Genomic DNA, 11,092 nt, shown 5'->3' with positions numbered 1-11,092 from the left:
CGCCTTCCAGGAGGTGGATCTGTGACAGAGGGGGGTGGGGAGAGGAGATCAGAGCCTGGTCCACCCCAGGGGCCCCTCCTTTCTCTTATGATGCCATTTTTTCTGGTAGAAGGTTCCAGAAGCTCTGAAGGAGGAACTGAGCGAACCGTTTCCTTTCTCTTATGATGCCATTTTCTCTGGTAGAAGGTTCCAGAAGCTCTGAAGGAGGACCTGAGCAAACCGTCTCCATTCAAACAGCACCTCCCACCCGTCTGTGAAAGCCCCGCCGTCTTTTCCTCGCCCCCAACCCCTCCTCCCATCGTGCTGAGTATGGATGTGCCGAGCCATGTGGATGGTGTCAGGCTGCTAATAGCTTCCTCCCTTTTACTGTTATTTTAATTCAGTCCGGTCGCGGGCCCTAAACAGAGCTACGTCGATGCCACCGGGCGTGTGCGTCATCTGGAGAAACGGCTGCGTTTCTGTGAGACATGAGAACACGCGCACGCACGTTCCAGCCGCTGTCACTGCGGTAAACCATTCCGTGTTTTTCTCGCAGCATGTTCTGAGGATCCACCCACGAGGCCAAGCATCAGCGGCCCCATAGGACGGCGCCATCCACGCCTGCTCACGCACCCCCGGGAGAGGGACACGGATGCGGACCCCCGGACAGGCTTCCGTGACCGCCCAGGACACGCGGTGCCGCCACGATGACGAGGCCCGCGCGGGACAGCACGCGGCCAGCACCAGTTGCTCCTACGGCCGAGTCAGGGCTTTGATTTTGTCAAATAAAATCCACTTTCGGACGAGCCGGCGACATGGTTATTTTCATGCCCATTGCACAGGGCTGGGGACTGGGCCCCAGGAGACGTGCTGCTCTGAGCCGGGGTGACCGCCCCCGCCCCGCTCCCTGGCACCTCCCTCTACCCCTCTGACCTGCACCCCGTGACCTGCGCCCCCCTCACCTGTGCCCTCTGCCCATCATATTTGTACTCGCAGGTGAAAGCCGCCTCCTCAAAGCGCTTCAGGACCTCGCCGACGCCCCGGGTCGGGTGGGCCAACATTGGCTTCAGGGGGACCCCTGGGATGGGGGGGAGAGGGTGCATTAGGAAGGACGGCGGCAGAGGGACTGCTCATCGTAGAGACTTCTATCTGCACGCAGGACTGCCATGTGCAAGGTCTGCGTGACAGTCTCACAAGGAGTCTGGTCGTCCCCTTTGCCTCGACTCAGGGCGTAGAAAAGAGGTATGAACTGTTATGCACGTTAGGGTGACAATCTTGGGAAGACGAGGGGACAAGGCAGAAGGAACCCAGGTCCCTGGGTGATCCCTGGAGCAGAGCCGAGCACCCTCCCTGGCCACCTGCCCTCCTCGGGACTCTTGCGTGTTAAGAAAGAGATTGTCTGGCCTGCCCCACTGCCTTTTGGGGCATCTGCTACAGCAGCTTCATCTGTACCCCAACTAAGGGGTGGGGGACTCCAAGGAGAACTGGAGTGGGTCCGAGCACCGGGGAATAGGATCCCACCCTGGGGGACAGAGGCGCCCATGGGTGCCCCAGGAGTGGGGACCCGCACAGCCACCTGGAGGGCAGAAGCCCAGGCCAGGAGGGAGGCAGGCCCGGCCCCAGCTCCCACGACCCAAGCCGGCCGTGCACAGGGTGAGGCTGTGGTCGGACCTCGCGGGGCCCGGGGGCTCATACCTGGACTCAGCCTGCAGTGCTCCGGGAGCCGCTCCAGGCCGTGCTCCAGCAGCACGGGGACAACGCGGTCCAGGTCAGGCACCTCGCTGGGGATGGGGGGCGGGGGAGGGAGGACAAGGTGTGTCGTTCTTCCCAGAACTCGGGCAGCCCGGGCACTCTCATCTCTGGCTGCGAGATCTGCTTGTGTCTGCCTGTCACCTTGTCCCGGATCCCCTCCCTCCTCTCCCTGACCCGTCGCCGTCTCTGCTGTCTGTCACTCCCTCAGCACCACTATTCATCACTGTCTCCCACAGCCTGGCCGCCACCACCCCCATCAGTCATCTTGAGACCAGGGTCTCTGACTGGGCCCCACGGCAGAACCACTCAGGATGTGTTGGCTACGACGGCGACGCGCGTTCCTTCGAGGCTGGGCCACCTCCGCGGGTGCCGCTTCACCTGTCTGGGGTGGGCCTGGGAGCGAGTCCGTAGAGCCCCGTGCACAGGCCCTTCCCCGCCTGTGCCCAGCGCCCTGCGGCCCCGGCCCAGAGCAGCTGCCTGGGGCGCACGTGGCACGGCATGGCCCTGCTGCCGCTGGCACTCTCTGGGCGGTCACCGTCCGCTGTGGCCAGCCCCCTCCACGTGGCTCTCCTGGAGCCCTCAGCATCGCCCCAGGGACGTCCTGACCCCGCTCCGTGCGTCAGCCACCAGGCCCTCTGCGCGTCTGCTGTGGCCTCTCCGCACGGGCAGCCCCGTCTGCTTTCGCCTGCCGCCCACATCGCTTTGCCTCTGTCCGTCCCTGTCACTGACCCTTCACTGGGCACCGCCTTCCCGACCTTCGTCACCATCCTCGTGCCCAGGACCGACCTTATCTAGATCAGCACCCTGTGCTGTCACGGCCCCGGGGTGGTCACTGCCTGCCGGCCACCGGCCCCTCTGACCCCCGCCCGACCCCGGATCTCACCAGAACGTTTGCTTCAGGATCATGCCTTGCTCCTCCAGCCACGTCTTCCTGGCCTCTGCTGTCCTGCCCTTCCCGGCATCCACCACGGCTGGAGGGAAGCCTAAGACAAGACCCACCTGAGGCGGCTCTGGGACAGCCTGACCCCTCAGCCACCCCAGGATGCAGCGGGCGATGCGGTGCACGGCGCGGGGTGTGACCTCGGCAGTGGGGGCAGTGCCCTTGGGGAGGCGCCCGGGGGATGGGGGGAAGGGCACCAGGATGGGACACAGGGGCTCACCTTGCCCGGGGGGCGTGAGGCTCACGGCCTGGGCGAGGGCGGCCAGCACCGACTGCTCTGCCAGCCCGAGGCGCAGCCGTCCGCTCAGGGCTCTGGGGGAGAGAGACGAGGGCAGCGGGCTGCCGCACGCCTGTCCGGCCCTGCCCTCTACTCCCGGCTCTGCCTCCTCTGGTCTCCCCCAGCTCGACCCCTGGTAGACTCCCTCCTCAAAACCAGAGCCACCTTCGGAGCCGGAAGGGACCTGAGACATCGCACGGCCCCACATAACAGGTGGGGAAGCTGAGGCTAGCCAGCAAGTCACGACCACCGGCATTTCCCGGGGGCGGCTGGCCTGGAACCGGAGCTCAGCCTGCCCCATTGGTGCCCGCCAGTGCGAAGGTCAAGGACCTGTCCCCAGCAGGGGCCTTGCTCTGAGCCAGGGACCTCGAGCGTCAGGCCTAATGTCCCCATGCCTCTGGCTCCCCTCCCGTGGGCCACGGTGAGCACACCAGGGCCCGCCTCGCGGAGCCATGGAGAGGAACTGAGGGGCGAGGCGTGCGGCCGGGCAGAGCTCCCAGGTGCTCCGGGATGGCAGTGGCTCGTCTCCGCTGTCATGGCCACCGCCTGCTCCTGTGCTGTGCTGCCTGGCGCAGGCCCAGGCAGCCATGACGGCGTCCTCCACGCACCGGCCCAGGACCCTCCCTGGCAGCTGGCCCGAGAAGGGACATCCCCTCGGGGCCGGGTGCTTCGCTCACGCTGCTCCCCAAGGGGCTCGGGATGCCAGCAGGGGCCCCGCTCCCAGCCCTCCCTGCTCGCACCCCTCTGCACCTCACGGCCGCACACTCACCTGGCGATGAACCGGGCTTCCGAATGGCGGCAGGCAACAAACAGGCCTTTGATGATCTCTATCTTCTTGGCTGTGGACTGAAAAGGTGGGGGACAGCGGTCAGGGCCTGGGGGCAAAGGGAGGGGACACCTCCTCCCTGCCATCCCAGCCACCTGGGGAGTTGACACCCTCGGAACACCAGCCCCACACACAGTAGGAAGAACCAGCTCTCCTGCCTGCCTCCGCCCCTTGCTTTATGCAGCAAATGACTTGAGTCCTGTCACATGACGGACACTAGATCAGGTGCCAGATCCCGAGAGGAGGGCCCCTCAGTCCTGAGAGCGGGAAGCAGGGAGGGCAGCCCCGCACCCCGCAGCGGAGCTGAAGTGATCCGGCCCCAACCAGTCTGAGTGGACGTCCTCTCGCCACACACATGGCTTTGGGTCCCCGAGGTGAGGCGCAGAGGGTCTGGGTGCTGGGCCGCCCCGCCCTGCCCCACTCACCGCGCTGCCAGTGAGCCGGGCGATGTCCCGGAATTTGGCGAAGACCCCAGAGGCGGTGAGGGTGGGCGGGGGCAGCATGAGCCTCTGGGTGCTGCGGCTGTTCTCAGCCACCAGGCCCACGTCACCCTTCTCAGCTGCCTCAGCCCGGACAGACTCGAGCTGCCGACCTGGGGTGCGAAGAGCCGGGTGGTGAGGCTGAGGAGTGTGCCCCGTCTTCCCCCGACTTCAGTCCCGGCCCCAGCTCCTCCTCTCCGTCCCCTCGGCCCGCCTGGCTGCAACACAGGCCTGGTGCCCGCACAAAGCCACGGCCACCGCCCCTGCCACCTGCCCCGCCAGGCCCTCCCACCTCGTTGGCCTCTCTCTCTTCGGGGTCCCTCTCAGATCCCCCCGACCTCCCCCCTTTCTCCACGCTCCACTCCCGTCGGCACTGCCGCCTCAGCCCCCCACCTGTGGCCTGGGCCACTGCCTTGAGAAGGACACCGTCCCCAATGCCAAGCTCCAGGCCCTGCTGGGGCGGCCCCAGGTGGTTGAGGCTGAGGTAGAGGATGGGGAGGAGGTCAGACGGCGACAGGGCCACCACGGAGCGCAGCAGGTTGCTCAGCGTCTCCACCATGCGGAGCCTGAGGAGGGGAGCGAGTGCCAGGCGAGGGGCAGAGGCACACGGGCACCTGCCCCCAGCCCGGCCAGCCCGGCCAGTTACCGAGCAGAAACCTCCTCGATCTTCTCGAACGTCCGGGCCACTGCCAGATAAGGGACTCTGAGGAAGGAAAGGGGACACACACACTGTCCCTCCACCCGCTGCCTCCCCACGCCTCCTGGAGACAGCCTTGCGAACTCCCAAACGTAAACGTATGCCACAGGGAACCCCTCTCCCTCCCCAAAGTTTTCCCTCTGTCCCCTTTAATGCTGCTGTGTCCCCGAAACACGATGGGACAGATTTGACAGTTTCCTCCAACGGAGGCCTCGGTGAGAGGCACCCCACAGCGACAGGGACTGGAGAGACAGCGTTGGGGGGGGGAGGCTCACTTTTGGCCCTGCTTCCAGCAGGCGTCTTCAACGGGATGGTAGCTGTTCTGGGCAGGATTGTAGCCGGATGGCTCCGGCGGGCTGTGGAGGCAAAGGGGACAGAGGGTGGGCAGGTGCCTGGTCATGGAGAAGCCAGTCCTCCAGCACCGGCTGAGCCCCTCCAGGCCAGGCTGCTCCAGGCCCAGACGTGAGAGCGAAGTCCGCCGACCTGGAGCTCACGTTCCAGTGGGAGGGTCTTGTGGGGGGCGGGGGAAGAAAACACACACATGCGCGCACGCGCACACACAGACAACAGACACAGACACAGACACACACAGACACACATGTACACACAGACACACAGATGCACACAGACGCACAGACACACACAGACACACAGACACACACAGACACACACACAGACACACATGTAAGTAATGCTAGATATTAAGAAATGCTTCTGAAACCAAAACCAGGTCGGGGAGAGAGGCGGCTGGGGAAGGCCTGAGGGTGGACACGTGGGTGTCAGGGAGAAGAGCACTCTGGGCGGCGGGACAGCAAGTGCAAAGGCCCTGAGACCTGAGGCACAGACTCGCCCACCCCGTCTGAGGAACAGAACCAGGGCCGGCGGGGTTACAGCGGACGACATGAGCTGACTGTTTCTGAGTCTGCTCCAAGAGGCCGGGGACCCCTCCGGGCTTCTCAGCCACGCTGTCCCCCACACACGCACGGGGTAGGGCTGGCAGGACACCTGCCGGGGGCTGCACTGCGCGCACATCTGCTGGTGTCAGCCCGCAGACGCGGACTCCTCCCAGTTTCCCGGGCGAGGATCCTGGGCGCAGAGTGGCTGACTGGCGGGGCCCCCAGACTGCGCCCGGCACCTCTGCGTCGCAAACGCCACCAGATGGGCCTCGCGCTGCCCTGGGTGCAGTCAGACCCGCGGGGGTCACGCCTGCTCCATCACCGCCAGCTGCGTCGTCCTGAGGACGCGGCTTCTCCAAACCCGTGTCTCCATCGTACGGTGGAGCCACCGAGCCCTCCCACGATGTGCCGTCACAGGGTCAAGCAAGATGCTCAGGTGAGGCTCCCACATCTCCGGGCATTTTGCGGAGAACATTTTTAAAACAACCCTGACTTCCCAGCCTCAGGCCTGTATCTGTACCAAAACGGGGGCGCGGAAGGGGCCAGAGAAGACTCAGGATCTCCTCAGCTCTCCAGAGTGATTCCGGTGCCAGGCGGGGTGTGGGTGCTGAGCTGGGCGGAGCAGGTGCGGGCTGTTCCCAGCCAGCGGCACAGACTCCATAGCGGGTAGAAAGTTCTACAGCCAGACCGCCTGGCCCCCGTCCGGGGCCTCAGTGGGCACTGCACTCACACAGTAACGGCAGCAGCTGCAACCTGCTGAGGTCGGCCGTGGCCAGGAGGCCAGCTCTGGGAGGGGCTGCCCCAGAAAGGCTGCCGCTCCCCCGAGGCGACGCAGCGGCGAAGGTGGAGCTGGGATTCTCACGACGGCGTTCTGCCTCGTGCCCGCGTGTCCCATCGCGAAATGGGGACCGCGTCAGCACAGGTGGCGCTCCGCCGGCCTGGCGCGGCCACCCGCGGAGCAGAAGCTGTGCTCTGCCATCGACACATCCCCACACAAAGGTGAGAGAGGCAAGGTCCCGAGGGTTTGTCTCCTGCGGGCAGCCATCAGAGACGGACGAACGATTAGGCTGGGAATCGCATTAAAAAAGCCACAGTATCCCACGGAATAAACAGGACGGAAAACTTTACGTGTAGGACGCTGATTCTGTTAGAGAAACTCACTCATAAACACAAGGGCACAGACGCACACCCGGGAGGCTAGATGCGGCGGTGGGATGGAGCCCAGGCTTCGGAATCAGGGGGACCCGGGGCCCGGGCCTGGCCCCACTGCCACCATCCCCCACAGGACCCCTGCGGGGATGAAGCGACACGGCCTAACAGAATCCTCGGGCGCCGCCGCCGGCACGCAGGTGTTCGAGAAAGGAGGCGACTGTCGCCACGGCACAGCCGCACCCCGAAATGGCACCGTTCGACCTCAGCTGGGTCCAAGACCGGCACTACGAATCCCTCAAACACTTGTGCTGGAATAATTAGGGTCGAAAGGGCTCTGTGGTTCTGTCTCCTTTGCGGAGGCCTCGGATCCGATCGAGGCAACGCTGGCTCACGGCGCGATCCCTTCCGGCCCACTGTCCCCTCTAAGCGGCGCACTGACTCACCCCTCGGGCGCCTCCTTCCTTGGGGTGCCAGACCCCTCTTCTTTCACTTCTGTTTTGACTGCCGGCTTCCGGGGAGCTGGGAAGGAAGCCAGGAAATTGTGGGTCCCTCCCCTCCTGGTAGCCGCCCCGTCGCCCCGGAGGGGTTGCCCAGCCAGGAGGGATGGGTTGGACCTAACTCGAGAGCAGGCCACAGGGATCTGCGGCTGTCTTAAGAAAGTGCCACCTGCCCGCCCCCTGCACCGCCCCGGGAGGTGACCAGGAGAAACGCACCGAAGAAACTGCTGAGCGTCTTGGGACCCCTGGCGGGAGGCTTCGCCCGGTCCTCCTCCCGCAGCCCCTGGCCCACGGCCGCCCCGGGCTCTGCTTCTGACGAGCGAGAGGTCAGGCGAGAGGTCAGACGGTGACGATGCAGACTTTCCCACCGCGAGTCTTTCTTTTTTAACCCCAAGGTCGTTCTGACCCTGCAGATGGAAAACCTGACCCATCTTGCCCTTTGCCTTTCTCTAGCGGATGTACTGAGCCTCGAGCCTGAGGCTTTTCCGCCAGTACTAACCCACGGAATTCCAGCACGCGGCCTGACCCCGGAGACCTATGGAGAGCGACACAGAGAAATCTGCAGAAAGGCAGGTCTGAGCCGCACCCCAAAAATGTCCCCCCGGCATTGCTTCTGACACAGCAGCCCCACGCGCACCGGACGGCGGGGCTTGATCTGCGACCTGCGGGGTAACATTAGCCTCTAAAATCCCCTAAAATGGCCTAAGATTCCCAGTTACCTAACTCCAAAAATTATTGCTCAAGTAATGACACTTAGTAGCTACGAGCTCGGAATGCTCTGTTGCACGAGGACTGGTTCTTTCTCCACGTGCAAGGAGGAAAAATAGTGACAGAAGCAACAGTGTAAAATCTAGGATTCCCCCAGAATTCGCACCGAAACAGCACATTTGGGAATCCACGTCTCATTCACGTGAACTGTCCGCCAAAGACACCTGTCCCGAAAGACCAGAGTCAGCGAGCCGGGGCTGCGGGGGGAGGAGGATCGAACTCACCGCAGGCCTCGGGGAGCTCGGGGGGCACCGTGGGCAGGTCCTCCTCTTCTGCCTCCTTCTCTTCGGCCCCTTCCGATTCTGGGGGACTTTCTGTTGGGGTCTCTGCTTCTGATGACAGACAGAAAAGTCAGACAGCAGAAAGTCACTTCGACGCCCGAGGAATTTCAGCTCCTGAGACATTCTGCCCCTTTTGTTCTTTCTTGAGCCGGTCAAGTGTGTCTACGAAGTGATAAGACGTGGTCGGCCTCTGGCCCCGGGGGACCCGACCCCAGTGTTCGCCTGTGCTGCTGATCGAGGCCAGTCCTTTCTCGTCAACTATTATTTTAGAATTATTCATTGCAAAATAAGAGTTTGATAACTTTTATGATAACCTGTTATAGATTATAATTAAAAAATTTAAAACTGACTGGAGAAAGTCATACACACCTCCAGGTTACCAATAAAAACGGAATGAACTTGGAAAAAATGTGCCTTAGTAGAAAGAGGCCACCCACCCCCGTTCCCCCCGACACCGACAATAGCTGAAACTACACAATTTACAATGAAATTTGTTACTGACTAAAAATTGCTACCAGGAAACGAAATCTCGACCAAACTCAAGTCTTCCCTGGGAAAAGTGAACTGAATAAGGACCTTTTATTAAACAAACGGACTGACAGTGGCAAAGGCTGCGACTGTCACATCTCAGGCCTCAGTGGGTCAGGCCTTTACGGCATGTTTCCCCGTGTCGCCGAGATGCGGGGAACCCACAGGGACACAGCGAGACAGTTGACATTTTCGAGGGGAGCTGGTGACATCCGCTGCACATGCTGTGAATTACTAACTAGCTCGGGGTATTTCAGTTTTCAGTATCAGGTCGCATTCCTTCTTCTTCCTGACGCTGTATTTCTGCGAAGCTGGGTTTCCATTGCTGGCTGTGGTAAAAACCAGGTATTACACCAAAGTCAGTGTGGGACAGGAGACGGAAGGTGAGGGTGGCAGTTTGTAATGTGGTTCCAAAGTCTGAGAGACGGTGCGGCACCCAAGAGATAGTCTATCAGTAAGTAATCGTGATTATTAAAGAATAAAAAACCTAAAATGTCGTTTTTTCCTTTCGACACATGTGTATTGTTTTCTTCAAGTGCCCAAGTTGCTGGAACACAAACAGTTGTCTGGATATAACTACGTAATAAATGGAACTGGCACCGGACTGGCCTAGGGGCGCCCTGAAAAAATGACGAAGACACCAAGGATGCCGTGACAGTCCACGAACCTCTGCTTTCTGGCCAAATTTACGAGGACAAAGAAGTCATTTAGAGAAACGTATTTTCCATAAACTAAAGATGAAAGTGAGAAGCTGCGTTTCATTGAACACTGAACGAGCCAAATGACTGTTCCAAGACGCTCCCCGAATAGGGAGCCCGGCGGCTGCAGGGCCATCCTGCAGGCGAGAGCGGCCCATGGACACTGGACCAGTGGGGTGACGACACGGCGCTCTCGGACAGGCCCCGCCCTTCTGGACTGCCCGCCACATGAACACGGACGCACACACGCACATGCACGTATGACGCGCACACATGCAGGGCATGCACAAGACACGTGCATACATAGATGCACGTGCACGTACAACGCACACACGTGCATGCACAACACACAAACACGTGCACACACAAACACCCGTGCACGCACACAACACACATGTGCACGCACAAGACACGTGCACACGTGTGCGCGCAGACACACACAAGACGCGCACACATGCACACACACGTACAGACACGTGCACACACAACACAGACACGCACATACACGTGTGCACACGCACACACACACACACACTCTCTCTCTTCTCCAGGTGTCTCACCTCCCTCCTTCTTCCTCTTGGCTTCTCTGTCCTCGTCCTCGCTCTGCTCCCCGCCACGTGTCCGTTTAGGAAGCTGCTTCCGAGCTGGGAAGGCAAAGGGCTCGGTGTGGCTGGCTCGCTGCCGCCTGCCCCACCCCATCGATGATGGGGTTCCCGAGAAGGTTCTGGGCCCTCTCCATTCTCCACCTGTCCTCAGCCACCGCCCAGCACTCGTCCTTCAAGTCAGCTGCCTCCGGGCTGTGTGACGTGAGCGGACTACTCAAACCGTGCCTTGTTGACCCCAACTGCAGAATGTTCATGATCCCAAATGTCAGCAGTGGCTTAACTACGGCCAGGCTGACTCCGGCAACACCCGAGCCCTGCTGGCCCCCCCAGGCACCCGCCAGCTCCCCATGTCCCGGACAGGTCTCCCAGGGCCTCAGAAGCACAGAGCGGCAGAAAATCAACAGGCCCCGGGGACGGCCGGCGCCCTCACCTGTGCGCCGCTTCGGGAGTTCATGATCCCAAATGTCAGCAGTGGCTTAACTACGGCCAGGCTGACTCCGGCAACACCCGAGCCCTGCTGGCCCCCCCAGGCACCCGCCAGCTCCCCATGTCCCGGACAGGTCTCCCAGGGCCTCAGAAGCACAGAGCGGCAGAAAATCAACAGGCCCCGGGGACGGCCGGCGCCCTCACCTGTGCGCCGCTTCGGGATGCCGGGCGGGGAGGCGCGGGCCGGAGCCGGGCTGCGCTCCCGGGGCGAGGCCACCACGCTTCTGGAAG

At 62.1% G+C, this 11,092-nt stretch overlaps 1 protein-coding gene across 1 annotated transcript in view; it reads right to left on the bottom strand.

Moving 5' to 3' along the window:
- The window catches only part of LIG1 (DNA ligase 1), a 23,891-nt gene that overhangs the window by 8,328 nt on the left and 4,471 nt on the right, over positions 1 to 11,092 (bottom strand). The window contains 19 exon segments of the mRNA XM_025048849.1: position 1; positions 4 to 19; positions 942 to 1,057; positions 1,675 to 1,760; positions 2,615 to 2,714; positions 2,892 to 2,983; positions 3,718 to 3,794; positions 4,200 to 4,366; positions 4,647 to 4,819; positions 4,900 to 4,956; positions 5,226 to 5,306; positions 7,442 to 7,517; positions 7,712 to 7,807; positions 8,488 to 8,595; positions 9,312 to 9,401; positions 10,331 to 10,414; positions 10,806 to 10,850; positions 10,910 to 10,947; positions 11,006 to 11,085. The exon segment at position 1 is cut by the window's left edge and continues 67 nt beyond it. Coding sequence (XP_024904617.1) covers position 1; positions 4 to 19; positions 942 to 1,057; positions 1,675 to 1,760; positions 2,615 to 2,714; positions 2,892 to 2,983; positions 3,718 to 3,794; positions 4,200 to 4,366; positions 4,647 to 4,819; positions 4,900 to 4,956; positions 5,226 to 5,306; positions 7,442 to 7,517; positions 7,712 to 7,807; positions 8,488 to 8,595; positions 9,312 to 9,401; positions 10,331 to 10,414; positions 10,806 to 10,850; positions 10,910 to 10,947; positions 11,006 to 11,085 — 1,583 coding nt within the window.

The sequence above is a fragment of the Pteropus alecto genome, unplaced genomic scaffold (assembly GCF_000325575.1).
Source record: "Pteropus alecto unplaced genomic scaffold, ASM32557v1 scaffold41, whole genome shotgun sequence".
In the NCBI taxonomy this organism is placed as follows: Eukaryota; Metazoa; Chordata; class Mammalia; order Chiroptera; family Pteropodidae; genus Pteropus; species Pteropus alecto.
Note: the sequence above shows the minus strand (reverse complement) of the source record. Positions and strands in the feature narration are given on the sequence as shown.